This window comes from Amphiura filiformis, chromosome 7, assembly GCF_039555335.1.
Source record: "Amphiura filiformis chromosome 7, Afil_fr2py, whole genome shotgun sequence".
Lineage (NCBI taxonomy): Eukaryota > Metazoa > Echinodermata > Ophiuroidea > Amphilepidida > Amphiuridae > Amphiura > Amphiura filiformis.
The window spans coordinates 36,125,908-36,144,561 of NC_092634.1; the positions used below are offsets into that span (position 1 = coordinate 36,125,908).

The 18,654-nt window shown below is 36.8% G+C and overlaps 1 protein-coding gene across 2 annotated transcripts; it reads right to left on the minus strand.

Moving 5' to 3' along the window:
* Window positions 1-696: 696 nt before the first annotated feature.
* Window positions 697-12,061, minus strand: LOC140157078 (uncharacterized). Of its 2 annotated transcripts, XM_072180143.1 has the most exons (8): window positions 11,967-12,061; window positions 10,457-10,560; window positions 9,174-9,494; window positions 8,670-8,857; window positions 5,256-5,484; window positions 3,823-5,020; window positions 3,320-3,539; window positions 697-2,631 (listed from the first exon to the last, which is right to left on the minus strand). In XM_072180143.1, the coding sequence occupies exons 2-8, from the start codon at window positions 10,528-10,530 to the stop codon at window positions 2,249-2,251; spliced, it is 2,613 nt and encodes an 870-aa protein (XP_072036244.1). In that variant the 5' UTR covers window positions 10,531-10,560; window positions 11,967-12,061; the 3' UTR covers window positions 697-2,248. The 2 variants fall into 2 exon arrangements, with proteins under 2 accessions (XP_072036244.1, XP_072036245.1); XM_072180144.1 differs by lacking the exon at window positions 10,457-10,560.
* Between the last annotated feature and the right edge of the window lie 6,593 nt (window positions 12,062-18,654).

Consider the following 18,654-nt stretch of genomic DNA (forward strand, 5'->3'; position numbering starts at 1 on the left):
TTCCCAACCCGTCCCGGTGTTCAAATGGACCCCAATGGAAATAAGCTTCAATAGAGGTTATCCAGGGTTGTCAAAACCCGGACAAATCAAATAAAAAATATCATGGTTATTACACGATGTTGGGAAAAAACGACTGATTTACATCCTGTAAATCGTGACATTACAAAATCAAACATTAGATCAATGATCAATAAAACAGACACAAGAAAATCTCATTTTGTATTTTTATAGTATATCATTTTATTAACAACTTGACATCTTTTTTATATATCTAGGGTAAATACGCCTATTCTCGGTCACTTAAGGTGGCTGTGTACTCTCAGACATGCATGTAGTAAAAGTGCAATAACTTTGTAATTATTCGCGCAAGACATATAAAAGTATATATTTTTATGAAGGCAAGACATCAATAAATCATAATACAGATTTGGGGTAAAAACAACAATTATGAAGAAAATCACAAAAAAGTGAGTTTTGGCAATATATATTAGGTACGTCATAACAAAAAACACTCTTTCCAAAATATTTCATTTTGTTTTTAGCTCAATCTTGAGGCTCCATTCCAAAAACGTTTTTTTAAATTTTTTGATATTGGCCTTAGTTTTTGAGATATTGACCATATAAGGCATCAAAATGAACTTTTTAAAATTCACAAACGCCTATTTGCACAAAATGATGCCTAAAATCAAAATATAAAAAAATGAGAAAACCGTTTCTTGAATCGATCATGCTTTTTACGATGATCATATTTGCTTACCTATAGATGCTGTATTTATTGAGTTATCGTGTACCTAAATCGTCATTTTACCGAGAAAATGAACATTGAAATAATGGCCGTTGAAGTTTAAAGTGGTCACATTTTGCCCTTTCATCGAATCTCACAGGAGAATGCGGCAGTTTTCATTTTTCTACCTTATATTACGTGAACGTCGGGTAAATCCACAGCCCGTTGAGAAGTTTGAGCGAAATCCATTCATAACTTGATATTCAAATCGAGGGAGAGAACTTGAAAAAACCCACATTTTATCAGCTAAAACGGAGCCATTTGACCACTTGAAATTAGTGTTTCCACAGGATGCGCCACGCATGCAGATAAGCGTCGCGTATGCGTAGCGTATCTGTGCGTTAACAAATTGCGCGATACGCAGCGCGATGCGTTGTTGCCCGCGTGTACCTCGCTGATACAACAAAGATTTTCTCTCTTTTAAAATTGCAAACACGAATGAAATAGTGAAATTAAATCCATAAAATAGCGCAGTTGGAGTTTATAAATCTGGATTTTCTTTCCTTGTATTTATAAAAAACATAACAAAGTAACAAATATCAAAAAAACTCAATTTTGCGAAAGAAGCAACGTCTTGAGTACACAGCCGCGTTAAAGGAAGTGCCCGGCAATCACAACATTATGTCTTATAATTATGTTAGAAAAATAATTATCAAGCACGAATCACATGGTTTTATTTAAAACAAACATATTAATCATAAAAACGAATAAAAACAGCCATCTCCCAACCTATTCAAAATTCCCGCGTCGAAATTGTGAGTGTGAGAGTTGATCAGTCAATTTGAGAAAGTACTACGATGTAGTACGAAACGTCATTGAGGTATGTTTAACATCTTTATATACCGAAATACTTTTGGATTTGTACACCAGAACTTTTGTAAATAATGTATTATGGGCAATCCTGATGAATTTATTTACGGATCTCAGAAAGACTAGCATTTATATTGACAGCTCGAGTTCTACCATTAAGATCGATACGGTTTGAACCAGTCCTATGACATGAATGACAGTGATACCACATGAATATAATTTATCAAGTAAAAGATCATGATTTACCATACGCGTATCACATGCTTTTGTAAGATATAAGAAACTTGACCCAGTTACTTAGCCATCATTCATGTTATTTATGATTTAGGTACAATCTAAAAGAGTAGTATGAGTACCGTGGTTACAGGTTAGTCTAAACCCTGACTACTGCATGACATTCCAATCAACCAGTATAGTTGCCAAGGAATCTGAAGACTTCTTTTCCAGGTATGACTTATGGAATACTTAATATAAAAGAGAGCGTGTTTCTGCTTTTGTTTTGGCACGGGGTGGATGGGAGACAAGAAAGACAATAGAGGGTAAGGGCCTTGTCTAAGGATACAACAGGATATCACTACCGCCGGGGTTTGAATCCGCAACCCTCCGATTATGAGTCAGAGCCAACCGTGCCCTCTAACTACTTACTGCATTACATCAGACGGTAGTTTCCAATGAATGAGACTTCTTTTCTAGCTTTGATTTCGCTCTTACTTTAACACTTGCTTGATGATATACATCATTGATTTCGGCTGCAACAGATTCCAACTGTTCTTTTTGCAAACCACTGCACAATTTCTGTATAGTGACATACTTCCCACACATACGATACCACTCCATTAATCCATTGTATATCTGTTCTTTTAAATCATTGGGGTCCTTGTTTTCGATAAAACTAATCTTAGCTTCCACGTTCATGGGATAGCCTGTTGCAGTTGTCATCAAAGTACGAAATAGCGGTTTCCATTGAGTTGCCGTAAGCTTGTTACTCAGTGCTAAGAAAGCTTCCATTAGGCCCACTTCCATTTCTTCCCGTGTACCTGTAGATAATATATTAGTAATAAAATAAGAAAAATATTGATGAAATAGGTAATCAAAGACTGATGCTTTCCTCTATTGAATAATGTATCAACAAATTAAGATGTGTTTTCTTACAGGAGGGTGGTCTGATTTGGTTCGAATGCTCTTGACAGTGAGTTCATCTTAGTGGTTTTAAAATAGAAGTGATGGCACAAGACATGTATCTTTTTCTGTGTACATCTCAAGGACTGCAAAATATTTAAATTTGTTACTAGACAGTATAGTTTACCGTGTGCTTTTCCTTCAAAACGTCACTGTTCATACGTTCACCTTCCACGACTTCGGAGCAATCTGTACATAAATCGTGCACATCCTACTCTCTTTGAAGCTGACTACAATCTACATGAACATGATGAATAGGGGTCCATTTCACTAAACTTTACGAATCTTCGTAAATCTCAAAATCAATCGTAAAATCCAGTTAACTAAAAATGACTTACGATCGGTACCATTCGTAAATAATAGGGATTTACTACAAGGACCCTTCGTCAAGTTACGTCCAGTAAAGGAAATTCATAACATGCGAACGGTTTATACTTGAGTTACGAAGGGTTTTATTACAATCGGGGTTTTATACTACACTTCAAAAAAAAATTGTGGAATACACCCCAGGTAGGGTACGTGATTTAAGTATGGAACAGTAAAAACCTCTTGTTTCATGAATTGAACTCCCGTCGAGATCAATGGCAATATCAATTGTGATACCCTTGGCACGTGATTTCTGCTTGATATTCACATGAGTCTCCAGGCAGCTTGATGGGCTCTGCTGCTCTCCAATGATGCCTGAATGACGAGGTCTAAGGGTAAATGTTGTGAAATCTGGCACAAGGTCAGAGTGACAACGAACAAGGTCATCCACGTTCACAACCTGTGCATAGAGATAACAAGTACGGAATTAATGTATAAGAGACCAATATTAATATATGTAAGATGTGATGGGAATTAGCCCTAGTCAACATGTTCTTGACATGAACAGCAGCTCTTTGTTAAATATATTTTAGTTAGATAGCGCCACATTCGTCGAAGCCTATTTACTAAATCTAGTAATATGCGCAAGAAAAAAACCCAGAATGTAATAAATAACTGCTAAAATGAACTTTAAGATTAAGAGAATTTGAAACAACCTGACAAAAACATAACCAGCTTATTACCTGAGTTGCTTTGTGAATACGTTCGTCTATCTTCCACTTCCAATCTTCACCCATATCTACCAAGGAAACATCCAGTTCCTTCCCTTTCTTTGCATCGATTATCAGGGGCTTGTGAGGCGTGTGTTGTTTAAAGGTCTCATTCACATCCACTCTTCGCTGAAAATCCTTGATACTATCAAGGAGATAGCAATGAAGATCCACTCTTCTTTCAGCACTCAGATGAATATCATGAATGTATACAACCGCTTCGAAGGACAACTCGCGTATTTTACCACAACCCGAACAAGTGTATTTCGAAAAATGTGGTGTTGTGATGTAAACGTATTTGGTATCGACTGTGAACTGCACATCTAACACGCGAGAGATATTTGCTGGAGCAGCGTTCTGTATATCTCGTCTTGCGTTCTGATAAGAAGACTTCACAACTCGCCAACCAAAACCGCGATCTCCTACAACCAAAGAGTCATCAGTGTAGTGAACTAAGAATTGCCAGTCGGGTCTAAGATGCGCGCGATGGGGTAACTTGATGATGACATCTTTCTTGAACCTTTTCAAACCAGGTGACTCACAATCCACTAGAGGTGATAAGAACAACCCTCCCTTTTCAACCTCTATGGAGAAGATACTTGGTGTCAGGCTGACCTTGACGGTGATCAATTGCCGTGGATGTGATGCAGGGATAGCTCCTGGTGGAATCTCAAGTACCACATCAGACTGGTCACAACTAAGAGTACCACCTTGCGGACCAAAGTAACCGGACATTTCGATCCAATATGGGTTGTTACCAGGTTTTACCGTAACTTGCGGATCTAAAACCGACGGGTGGAGCATGTTATTCGCATCAAAGCGTAGGTGTCCTTGATCAATTGGAGCGTGTACAGGTACGTACTGGTTTAGATTACTCTCTTTGATACGATTAATGCTGATATCTGGCGTCAAAGTGGGAGGTGTTATGGGGTTGCCGTGGGTCTGAGCTGTGTTCCAAGCCGGTTTTGAGAGAATGCCGTCTGTGCTATGGTAGCTGCTGTGGGTGGTGGACGCAGTCCTCAGCGGCGTGCGGTCTTCTGGCGATACAGCGGCTATAGGTGCTACTACTTGATCTTCGAATTGGTCTGGGGTGTTTGTTTCATGTATCCGGTTATTCTGCAGGTTTTGTGATTCGCTGCAATCTGAGACAATTTTTGGTCGTCTTAAGTTTCTGTACAAGAATTAGAATGGAAGAAGGAAATGATATTTGTTATGATAATAGTTTTACGATTATCATTATTACAGTATTATATATAGTACTTGAAATATAATTATTCACTCGGGCGAATCGTAAAATGGCTTGAGAATCATACTTAATTGTAATGTTCCTTTTCCATGTTACAGAATGTAATGTGTACACAGAGTCCCAACTGTGAGCCCTTCTTTAGACTTTGAATTAAAAATACCTTTTAATCTGCACTAGAAGAATGACAGTAATCATGACGGCCATGAGGAAAATCAATAGTATGGTAGTCGCAATACAAATTGGAACCCAGCTCGGTTTAAGCGGGGGTTTAAGATCCTCCGTATGTTCACATTCATCACGTGCACGTGTTGATTCGAGTGTATGAATGCCTGAAGTAGCAACGTGGTCAGGAATAGTAGCTGAAGTAGGAACCATGTCCGTTGTTGAAACTGAAAATAAGCAATAAAGTAGCAAATTAATTTTAGTTTTAAATGTTTATTTCACAGATATATTAAATCTACTACATGGGCTGCATGCTAATGTGATGAACGTCGACCTAATGTGTTGTATGATTAGTCTATGGTTCACATCACACGGTATAGATGAGTTGACCTCAATGTTTATCAACAAAGGCAAGGGACTGATATATCGATATGCGTGAGCGAACTGCATACAACCACTACACTGTTCAATAGCCTTATTGTGATGAGGCGGTGGTTTTAAAAGCACGGGCGCTGAACAAAATATGATGCGCTTGCATACACTGGCTAAGTTATGTAATAGTTGATCTATCATAGCAATAGGTGACAACAATGCAGACATACATAGGTGATGAGTAGAGTGCATGCAACGCGATATATTTAAAATTGTTCACCTATTGCTATGGTAGTTAATCCGATTTATTACGTCACTTCGCCAGCGTATACCGCCAGGCAAAAAACCAGACGATGGTGGACTACATTATTCACTGTGGCAACAGCCAATATCGTAAACAAAACAGACAATATGACGGCAACACTGCCTGGACATTGGACGCCCCGTGCAGAGTTGTGTTTTTAGCTCTATTGGCCCCGTTACAGAAAAAAAATGCACAAAATATATTTCTCAGTGAATGTATAAATTTTCACAAAAAAATAAATATTTTTGGATTCAAAATAAATGTGAAGAAAAAAAAAATTATAGCCGGGAGTGAGCGGGACTCGATCTCGGGACCCTGTGCACCGCAGGCGAGACCCATTACCATTAGAGGGTGCATGCCACTAAATCCGCGTGTGAAGCGGTTTCCGGTAAAAGTTTATCACGACTATAGTCCCAACTTTGCATAAAAAATGTGCAAAATCGGTACAATATTAACAATTTTAGTGTTGCAAATCGTGTTTTGCTAGAACTTGTGAATGTGATCTCTACTAATTTGAACAGAAAACGCGAAAATTTGAGTGATGTTTACGATGATGAGCGCATGAACACACGAGGTCAAAACGCGGTTAGCAGTCGGACGTAAACACGGGAAAATCGGGTCTTTTTATATAGCGCTATTTTTCTCAAAAAGTAGACCTAAAATATGGTGTCATTTTCAGATATGTTATGCAGAATTTTGTTCTGATTAAGATGATATCAAATATATATTTCAAAGTAAGACGTAACTCGACTTATAGCCTAAAACGTGACCCCTATTTTGCACGTAAAGTCTATGGAAAGCTATTTTGTGGCATGTACCCTTAGGAGCAATTCCATGCGTTTTCCGCGCGTCTTTATCTATTTAAAATGCACGCGAAGAAAAGAGGAGGGACATCAACAAGCGCGTTCATGGACGCCGCCAGGTTTTTCGCTGTATGTGCGTTTGCCGCGAATAGGCCTGCTTTTATTTCCAATTTAATAAAAGTTCCGATTTTGGTAGAAGTTTGAAACCTTTTGATATGAATAAAGAAGAGTTTCAAAATATTGAAAACATTTTTGATTGGTGTTTAAATTACAAAGAAGTTTTTCAATTTCATTGTTATTTTTAACCAATTTTTTTGTCATTTAAACTCAAGTTTTGGCCTTCAATTTTAATAAAATTACATAAAATATTAGATTTAAGATATTTAAGTTTCTAGTTTGCTTTATTTATACCACTGTCCAGTATTTTAAATTGTTATAACATTCAAAGTTTAATTTATATTAATATTTAATTTCAAATAGCCATTCATTACATTTGCTTTTTGGACAAAACGGGTTAAAAGTGACGCTGAAGGGGGGGTAGGCCTACTTGATTGACATTTCTTGTCTTTTTAAATATTCTGCAGGTACTGAGAATGTTTTAATTTTGAAGTTATGCACTTGTAAAAGATGTTTAAAGAACGTTTACTTTTAACATCAATTAATATCTTCATGAAAATAGCAAATCAGCAACCATTGTGCATCAAAATGACGAAAAATGGCAATTGTCGGCTATCATGCTTGTGCTTGAAATCGACATCCTGTCTAAAGTATGAAAGAAAATAACCCAAAATTTCTTGCAATTAATTCAAAATGTAGTGAAAAAGATAACAAAATCATTTTCAAGGCCTAAAAACGATGTTTTAGCCTCTTCAAGGGTGCATGCCACTAAATCCGCGTGTGAAGCGGTTTCCGGTAAAAGTTTATCACGACTATAGTCCCAACTTTGCATAAAAATGTGCAAAATCGGTACAATATTAACAATTTTAGTGTTGCAAATCGTGTTTTGCTAGAACTTGTGAATGTGATCTCTACTAATTTGAACAGAAAACGCGAAAATTTGAGTGATGTTTACGATGATGAGCGCATGAACACACGAGGTCAAAACGCGGTTAGCAGTCGGACGTAAACACGGGAAAATCGGGTCTTTTTATATAGCGCTATTTTTCTCAAAAAGTAGACCTAAAATATGGTGTCATTTTCAGATATGTTATGCAGAATTTTGTTCTGATTAAGATGATATCAAATATATATTTCAAAGTAAGACGTAACTCGACTTATAGCCTAAAACGTGACCCCTATTTTGCACGTAAAGTCTATGGAAAGCTATTTTGTGGCATGTACCCTAGACCACGCGAACCGTGATACACAATGGGGGAAATTTTAGGTATATATCATAAACATACCGTGCGTTATTCATACAAAACATTCAAAAAACAGTACTTACAATGAGGTTCACTGGCGAACCTCAACGGATTTAGACTGATAAAATAGTGCTTAATAACATACGTACAGTTTTGGAATAATTTGAGACATTTTTGTGTTTACGTGTAAAACCAATGACAACGTCAAAATTCAGCCAATCTTGGCCGGCCCCCCCTGGCAAAAAACCAATGGAAATTATGATGATGCGCGCGCATAATGCAATGACGTCATAAGTCAACTCATCTATCCTTAAGTGATTCAAGTCACACATTATACTAATGATAAAATGCTCGAAATTAAAAAAAATGTTTGAAATTTAAAATTTCTTAATATTTCAATGGTTTAAAACCGCAAAATCATGCATTATCATTGGGTTTCTTTTCTCGGCTTTGACGTATTGAGAAATAGCTCTTTTCACTAAATTATTATCAAAATGGGTTTTTTTTATTGTTCTTGGGTTTCCGTTCAATATGCTGAAATATTTATTTATAATAATGATTATTCAAATAACCTGGCGATGAGCATGATGAGAGTGAGACATCATAAATTGAAGAATCACAGCAATGTTGACTACGGGTTGAATACATTTGTCTCGGATCAATGCAAGTTGTACCACAGACAGTGTCATTATGCGACTGACACGGGACAAGAATTCTGACTCCTTTCCCACACGTACTACATGGTCTGCAGATGTAATATCTGAAGAAGAAAAGAAAGAAAGAATAGATTAACTTTCTTATACTAAAGTAATATGATGGGAATATTATTCAGGCCTCCGTTTGTTTGATTCCATATCTAATTTCTTTCCCAAACTTATCAAGCTGTGCCTTGCCTCGCAAAGGTTGGTGGTCTTGGCTTTTGTGTTGGTGTGACATCACCCGGATTGAAGAGAAACTGCGCAAATTCCATTTTGCTTTGCAGATCATCATCAGATATAATTGGCCCAAAAATCGGGTACTTCAGTCCGTATTTTGTTCAGAATTAAAACATTTGATATTAACAATGAACTACTTACTTCATTGTTCCATTTGAGTTGACAAAACTATGAACTGCTGGCATTTCGTCCTGTTTCTCCTCGCTCATCAATTCTCTTGCTGTACTGTATTGAATAAAAGCTGCAAACTCTAGATGGTTGACACATGATAGATTCCCCCTGTCTGCTTCATGCGTTCGTTCGCTTTGTCCTGTTAACAGATCGTGCAATATGTCCTGATCCATTTTCCCATCATCATCAATAGCAAATGAGCCGCTGCATAAATGCAGTATCGTGACAAACGTCATAAATATCAAAGAAAGTCGTGGAGCGTATGAATATGGCATAATCTTGAACATCATTCTGAAACATAAATAATACATTCACATCAAGAATAAACTTTATTTAAGAGTACTGCAACAACTGCCTGTACCAACGTTACAGGGGCAAGGATTTATGTATGTTTAAATCAAAAACATCTTATGCAACCTCTTGGCAGTGTTGTTTTAAGCATATTCAAGGGCCACAAGTACATAGGGGTTTCCTGCCGAATAACAATATTCATAATAAAACATTGCTATTGCCAACAGGGCGGCCCGATAAATAATTTGCCGATAGGTCATTCATAGCAAGCACCGAAGCAGCACCGACTGTCGATACAAAGATAGAACAAATATGGCGGCGGTGCCTAACAGCTCCTAACTCTTGCTGTGGGTGTTTGTGATGATACAAAGCTTCGACTATATTTATAAACGGGTATTGATAAATACACACGTAATAATGTTATCAGAAACAATATTTTAAATAATTTATAAAATAATCATTATTTTTAACCATTTCTTTCCTAGTAAAACGTTTTTGTTTGTTTTTTATCTCCATGGAGTTACAGTAATGTGTTGTTCTCAAAATGGCAATTTGGGGTGCCCCAGCCCTCGATATGTAGCTCACAACCCACGAATCGTTATTGCCAAATGAATTTCATGAATATTTCAATTACATTATGTTAAATTGTTTTGCAGCAAATGTTCAAAACAAGGTTTATTTATACCCTTTATTTTTAAACCCGACATTGAACTTTTTGTATATGTTGTGGGATGTCCTCCTTCAGCTTGCGGAAGCATGATAATTACGAAGGTGTTATTTGCAAGCATGTCAGTGGGTTGTCCTTATTTGACATTTTAGCCCTCCTTTTAAGCATTTAATTTTGGAAAGACCTTTTTCAAGTTGAGCCTACGGTATCATGAGTCCTATATACCATAGACATACTTTTTACTGTCTATGATATAGCGTGGAGGCATGATTCATAATTGTTTAAGTATACCCACCTGTCCAGCCAGTTATTTTCTGGGATGTGTGTAATTATGAGGTCTTCCCCACGAACGTCCAGATGAATATGCATTGTTGAAATGAAGATGACGGAGAAGTGGAACTGAAATGGAACATCATATAGGCTAAATGTTTACTGAATATCCATGATAACCATTTTAAAGGTGACAACTCGCCAAATTTGAAATCACGACCTCCCCAACTTCTAAGATCAAACATATCTGGTACATGAAGACACCACCAATCCCAATTTTGCTAAATATAACTCCGCAAGTACTCTAAATTTGACAACTCATTAAATTTGAACTCTCCAAATGACTCTCTCCCACTTCAAACATTCCCAATACATCAACATATTCACGCCACAACTCTTTCAATACTCTGAATGTGACAAATGACATCTCACCATATTTGAACTCTCCAAAAAAATCTTCTCCACTTCAAAGTACAAACATCCCCAATACACGAACATAACATGCCACATCTACAACCTTTACTCTGAATGTAAAGTACTCTGAATGTGACAGCTCGCCATATTTAAACTCTCAAAATGACCCTCTCTTACAAAACATACCACATCCCAACATTTGCCAAGTAACCCATATACTTTTTCTTTGAAGACAACTCTCCATATTTGAACTCTTTTATCCTTTTTCAAAGCCGGGGGGGGTTGTACAAAATTTTTCAAGAAAAAGCACCCAAATTTGCCATAATTGGGCGCTTTAAGTGCAGTTCTTCCAAAATGCGCATGGGTCTTCACTGAAAACCCTCCCATCGATATACCAAAATCGCTGAAAAGGTACCCCAAAACCGTGGCACATCCCCGTATACCTTCAACCAGGAAGAACCCCCTCCGGGGTTTCAAAGTACAAATATTCTAAATTGATACGTCGACCCCCGGACATCAACAACATATTTTAATATGTGACATGTTAAAACATGTTTGCCAAGTATCCTCTTTTAAACACTTTGAATGAGACAACTCATTTTATTTATTTATTTATTTATTTATTTATTTATATACATGATTTAAACTCATCATGTTTGAACTCTCTGAAAGACACTCCTTTAGTTCAAAGTACATAGATTGAAAGCACAAAAAGACACCTGCCACATTAAGCTACATTATTGATCATGAAACAATGAATAGAAATAGCTAGAAATAAGGTCCATTGTCCAACATGTATGACTTGGGGAAATCCCCGGAAAAGGGTAACCTTTTTTGTGCTTCCGTGCGCATGGTGCGCTTGCACATAAAATAGCAAAACACGCCTTCATTTGAGGCTTAAAATATTCTGAAAAATTCGTGCGCGCGAAAGAAATCCCAGTAAAGTCGGAACAGAATATGCTCGTTCCCGAACTCCCATAATTATAATGCTTGCTTGATACATATCTGGCAAGGTAGTAACTAAAAATCAGTAAAAGAGTTAACATATCATTTGTTCATGATCACAATAAACTGGCGGCCAGCAAGCCTATATAAAATATATTACTTTACGGAATACTTACGTCAAGAATCCCGGTCAAGATACATAAATGTTGTCAATATTCTCCAACATGTCCAAGATGAATGGTCATCAACAAGTCACCATAAATCCAGAGCTTAGAATCGCAAAAGGTAATTGGTTAAATCAGGCTGAAAATGCAGTTGCCGTGTTGAAGCCTAGCGGCGGAAAAAACAGGAATAGAAGCGCGAACAAAGGGCTAAGGCGGGGAATTTTTGAGGGGATTTCCAATGTGTTATTAATAAATGTTGTGATCGAAATAATTGAAAAGCACATGGTGTTTGAGACATGTATTGAAGCTTATTGATCCCATGTATTAATGGTTCATAGGTTGTAATATCCGGCCTGTATATTTGTTGCGAAATTGCAAGCATATAAATGATGATGATGTTTGTATACTATACCACTACTAGTAGCTACTAGTAGGCCTACTACTACTAGGCCCAATAATGATAAATGCTATTTTTTTATTTTATTAATAAAATTATTTTTATTGTTATTAATTATTATTAATAATAAAATATTATTATTCAGGCGGCATAGGACACGCAACACGGACGTACGAGGCTGGCGAAGATACAGGGCTGACAGCCCCATTCACAATACACGGTTAGCGATTATAAATGGACAATTAACATACTTGCAGTGGGGTACTTTGCAGAACCCCAACGGTTTTAGAGTAAGATAATTTTGCTTTGACACCACATAACAAATTTAGAATTGTTTGTGAAGATTTCATGATTATGTGTTAATCCAATGGCGACGTCAAAAATAGCGATATCGCATCCACCATCATCTGTTATTATTATCGTCAGGGAGGCACGCCCTCAAATTGACAAAAAGGTTCACTTTTCAGGGGGAAATATAAAAATGTACCACCAAATGGATCAGGTAGGCCTATTCAAATTAGCCCAAAAATCATTTCTAAGGGGTTAGTCCACTTTTTGCATGTAAGCGTCACGTCACGTCACCCAAAGACCTCTTATTTTTTCCTTTCGATCTGTCACAGCTACTTTCATTTATCACCGATGTTGTTACTTTATTTAGGGACCGTTCACAAACACTTGTAAGGGGGCCCGCATGCAAATTTTATTGCGAAAATTTTTCGGGGCCCCTCTTTACACACCTCGAAAATTTTAAGGCCCCCCTTTTTCGACATGAAAATTATCGGTCAACCCCATAGAAAAGCATATAAACTCAATTTTCCCAAGAAAAATTGTAGTAATTTTTTTCAGGCCCCCCCTTAGGTGGGTCAAAATTTTCCAGGGCCCCCCTTTTTGCATCAGCCCCCCCTTACAAGTGTTGGTGAACGGTCCCTTATTTCAGGGTTTCAAGCCCTTGCAAAAACACATTTTGAATAAAAATATAGCAAGGACAAATATCGGACAGTGGAAGTTGAATATAGGCCTACATTGGGTATCAGGGGGGATAAGTCCCAAGGATACTTTAATTTTTGCATGTCTAGAAATAATATCCCGGGCAAAGCTAAAGAGGCCAGTAAAATCTACCCGTTGAAGCTTGTTGAGCTGCTGAAAATTTACAACTGCTCACGAACGCGCGGGAATATTCAATTTTATTATATAAAGTGTTAACTTCCCATATCCCGGGTGTTCATTGACTACATGCAATGTTAAATTTCCATATCCTGGGTGCCCAGTGACTAAAATGTTAGTATACCATATCCTGTGTGCCCATGGACTACAATGTTAACTTTCCATATCCCGGGTGCCCATGGACTACAATGTTAACTTTCCATATCCCGGGTGCCCATGGACTACAATGTTAACTTTCCATATCCAGGATGCTCATGGACTACAATGTTAACTTTCCATATCCTGGGTACCCATTGATTACAATGTTAACTTTAATTCCATATCCCGAGTACCCATTGACTACAATGTTAACTTTCCATATCCCGAGTACCAATTGACTACAATGTTAACTTTCCATATCCTGTGTGCCCATGGACTTTAATGTTAACTTTCAATATCCCGGGTGCCCATGGACTACAATGTTAACTTTCCATATTCAGGATACCCATGGACTACAATGTTAACTTTCCATATCCTGGGTACCCATTGATTACAATGTTAACTTTCAATATCCCGAGTACCCATTGACTACAATGTTAACTTTCCATATCCCGGGTGCCCATTGACTACAATGTTAACCCATCCCGAGTACCAATTGACTACAATGTTAACTTTCCATATCCCGAGTACCAATTGACTGCAATGTTAACTTTCCATATCCCGAGTACCCATTGACTACAATGTTAACTTTCCATATCCCGAGTACCAATTGACTACAATGTTAACTTTCCATATCCCCGAGTACCCATTGACTACAATGTTAAGGGGGAACACCACCATAAGATTCAAAAAGTGCAACGTAAATAGTCCACGTAAAACATAGGAATTTAGCTTATTTGTTAAATTTTTCAGCAAATGTGTCCGAGATTCGTTTCTTTGATGAAATTATGTGCAGAAAAAAAAAATCTGTTCTGGCGAATAATCACAAATCATGTATTGATGTAAAATCCCAAGAATTGGGGTTTTCAATAGTTAAATCACGGAATGGGGTAAAACCAAATATGCAAAAAACTGACAGGCGATCCATGAGCAAAAACAAATATACTGCGCCAAAAAAGTATGCTTACACTTGGAAAAAAAAAACAATTTCAAAACTGAACCATATTGTTCTTTTGTGCTTTTAATAGATGTGCTATCTAATCCTGCATATTATGACACCACATTGAATCCAATGTGACCTCAAGAAGTAAAGTTACAAGCAGTTGAATAGACGAAGGTCTAGTTTTAAAAGTGACAAACTGGCCTATATACAAGGCGTAAAAAGATTCCAACAAGCACAGCAAAGAGACAACACAGTTTCTTCAATGAAGCGATATTTAAAGCAGTTTTTATTTCAGTTTTTACTTCTGTACTTTTCATAACTTGATTTGTAAGCTCTTTTGTTTCAGTTTTCTTTTGTTCCCTTTGTTTTAAATTAAAGGCACGCACAAATTAGCCATTCCCCACTCTCAAACCAGATGTCCGTGCAGTTTTGAATAGGCCAGTTTGTCACTTTTAAAACTGGGCCCTCGTTTAATCAAATGCTTGTAACTTTGCTTCTTGAAGACACATTGAATTCAATGGGGTGTAATAATGTACCGGATTAGATAGTACATCTATTAAAAAATATTTACTCCAATATGGTTCAATTTTGAAATTGTGATTATTTTTTCCAAGTGTAAGGATACTTTTTTGGTGCAATATATATTTACATCAAAGTTAAAATAACCACGCATAGTCTCAATGCTCCATTGCAGGAATTATATGTTATTTCCGAGAGGCTTTTTTGCACATATTTCAATGGGAAGCGTAAAGGTGGTGTGTCCCCTTAACTTACAATGTTAACTTTCAAATTCACACCCTCCCACACATCCTTTACTCCTCAAGTGTGGAGTTTTCAGCTGTGGCACCGGTGCCAGCATTATTGTGGGGTACTGTGCAGCAATAGCTTATACGATACAATTTCTTTGTGGGGCATAAATCATGGTTCCCATTAATAGCTTACTGAACTCCTTAAGATGTGAAACGTGTGGAAATGCTATTTCTTGGCTCATGGGAGAAAGGGGGGAGGGGGAGGTAGGTCTTTGTGAAAAACGTTCCCCCCACAAACTATTGGTGGTACATGTTTTGAACCCCACAAGATTGTTATAAGAAATATACCCCAAAAAGAACCACTGGCATACTTCATACACAGATAATGCTGGACCCCACAAGCAGGTGGGAGATGGTATTACCAGGGATGCCAGTGGCCCGAAGTGACTTTGCAGGAAAAGCCTGAAAAAGTGCGTACATTTGGGCTGTGAATCCATAAAACAGGCTGAAAATAAATAGAAGTACGGAAATTTGGAGCAACAAAACGTAGGATATCAGTTAATTACCTGAAAACTAGCATCCCTGTATTACTGCTCGACTTTCAGATATTTTTCCCCCACAAAAATGATGTCATGTTGGTATCAGGGTTGTAGCTACAGCTGTAGGAAATTTTTAGTGGTGGTTGACATTTGATGAAAATCTTGCATATTTGGCATTTTCTTGCCAAAATGGGCCAAATTCTTGACTAATTCAATAAAATGATACAATTTTGGTGGTGGTGGGCTCCAGTGCTTAAATTGCAGCTGAGTGGTGGGCTCCAAAACTGAGTGGTGGGCTCTGCCACCCACACTGTACAATGTAGCTACAACCCTGGTTTGGCTTTTTTTTTTTTTTATATACGTGGAAAAAGCATACAGACTTTTCAGTCTTTAAAAACGAAAAGCCATGCAAAGATTAAAATTTTTGGTATATGTTCTAAAACCATAAAATAATTATTAATATGTTTAAACATTTAATTACAAAGGCATTAAAATTGACTTTCTTTTTTCTTGAATGTGGTGGGTGCATCTATCTGTGCAAATGTGATGCAACTTTACTCAGTTTTGTCTGAACACTGCAATGTTCTTTATTTAGAAACACTTATTTTGCTCAAACTTCAATAAAGTTCATTGATACGACTGTTTTTCTTGTTAGGTCATTGTACAGCAGTATTTTATTACAAAATTAACAAAAACACTTAATATACAAATAGCCTTAATACAAAATTAAAATATTTAATATATCTAAAGAGTTCAGATGCAAAAACTGATATAATTTTTTCAAATGTAAATAAATAATAAGAAAATATAGGTACCGCGGAATTTTTTTATAGGGGGTCAATTTATAGCACATGTTTGTAACCTTGTCTCAAAAAGGTTGAAAAATGGCATGTATCACTTTTGTATCTGAACACTTCATCTTTAATGTAATTTACATACTAGAGAATTAACATAGAATATATTTCAGTTAAAAAACATATCATGGTCACACACCATTTCACATTAGAGAAAACTTTCTTATTATTTTGATGTAGTTAACAATAATTAACAAATATACTTGCATTGCCCTGTTAACCACTTTTAGGGGTGCACCATTTGATTTCCAGAGGGGGGTGGGAGTTTTTTGAAAAAAAAACTCTGCCCACTAGTTGGATAAAAAAACAACTTTGCCCACTAGTCAGACGAAAAAAAAATTGCCTCACTGATGAGCAAAAAAAGAAATATGCCCAACCTGAACTCCCATGCCCCCCTGAGAATCTAATGGTGCATCCCTTACAGAAATGGCAATTTCAAAATTGGTCAATTTTGGTTTAAAACCAGACCAAAGTATTCCTCTCATCCTAAAAAAGCAAAAAGGTCAAAGTTCAACTTTTGGGGCCCACAGGGGTCAAAACTGAAAAGTACTTTGATTTTAACAAAACTGGTCTCATATTGTTTATCATGTAATATAGTCAGAAATGGAATGGTTTTGCACCATTTAAAGTACATAGTTACAGAAGAAATATCACAAAATAGGTCATAGTCCAAACTTTTTTGCCATATTTCCCCAGTATTCTAGACAAAGCAGACTTTCTGACCTTTTTTTACATGACAAACAATTTGAGACCTGTTTCACACCCCTATATGGCCTACAATTTGACCTTTTTGCTTATAACTTTAGGATGTTACATGGCAGTTTGACCGTTTTGCTTCTAACTTTAGAATGCTACATGACAGATAGATCAAACTATATATTTTTCTCAAGACACTACTTGTAAAACAAGCACCAATGATATTTCAAATCATTTAATTTTGTGCAAGAAAAACCTTAGTGTCAAGATTGTACATGTACACATTTTTTGGGATAAATTACAGTTCCAATTGTACAATAATATTGAATTTCAAAGTAAAATCCTTATACCTATTACAAAACAATCAGGACCAAAGATATTAATGAGGTGTCAGTGGAGCTGGACCAAATAATAATTGTTTGGATTTGAAGTTGAGACTTCATCACAATTTGACCAAACGGAAGGACTTGTCTTAGAAAAATGTGAATAGAAACGTGATCCTTGGCATGAAGGTTAAAGCCATAATATATGATTTTGGTAAAATTTTAATTTTGTTATTCTTTGCCAAAAATGATGAAATAATATTAGTAACAACTGTCAGGAATGTTTTCTGTCCATTTTAAGCCAAAATAATGTGGTAACATGAGAGAAACCCACTTACTATCTTGCTGAGTATAACTGTGGAGCTCTTACTAATTATGGTGTTAATCAACGTTGTTGCAGGATGGGAGCACACTTGCATATGGGTCAAGAGTACAAAAAAGAGTTTGAGTACAACTATAGTTAGATCAAAAAAGAATAATAACTGGTATTATTCCTTGGGGTTGCAAGAAATTAGATTATGTTGCATCATAGGTGGCGGAAGTGGGAGGGGGACGGGCATATATCATTTGCATTATCACTATGCTTGGTTACATGATGCTTGGTCTAGACTACGCCTATACTATAACATTGATTGCGTGATTTGATTTTTGCACCTCATTACCAGTCAAGCTCATTAAGCACGACCTAAAGAGGGCATTTTAAACAAGGCATAGTTAGAAATCCAAGAGGGTTACAACACAGATTATTATTTAGATCTGGCAACTCAATTCTTATTTTCTTTTAAATTGTTTTCTTACAGATCCCCCAACTGCTTCAGATGAACCACAAGAGTATACTCTTGCCCAACAAGTTTTAATAACACATACATGCAAATGTGTAGCTATGTTCAAATACAA

Excerpts from the sequence above, each read along its gene's own strand:
- LOC140157078 (XM_072180143.1), bottom strand. The coding sequence starts at position 10,530 with ATGCATATTCATCTGGACGTTCGTGGGGAAGACCTCATAATTACACAC. Across the intron at positions 9,495-10,456 it reads GAAAATAACTGGCTGGACAG|AATGATGTTCAAGATTATGC; the intron begins GTGGGTATACTT and ends TTTATGTTTCAG. Across the intron at positions 3,540-3,822 it reads GTATTCACAAAGCAACTCAG|GTTGTGAACGTGGATGACCT; the intron begins GTAATAAGCTGG and ends CTCTATGCACAG.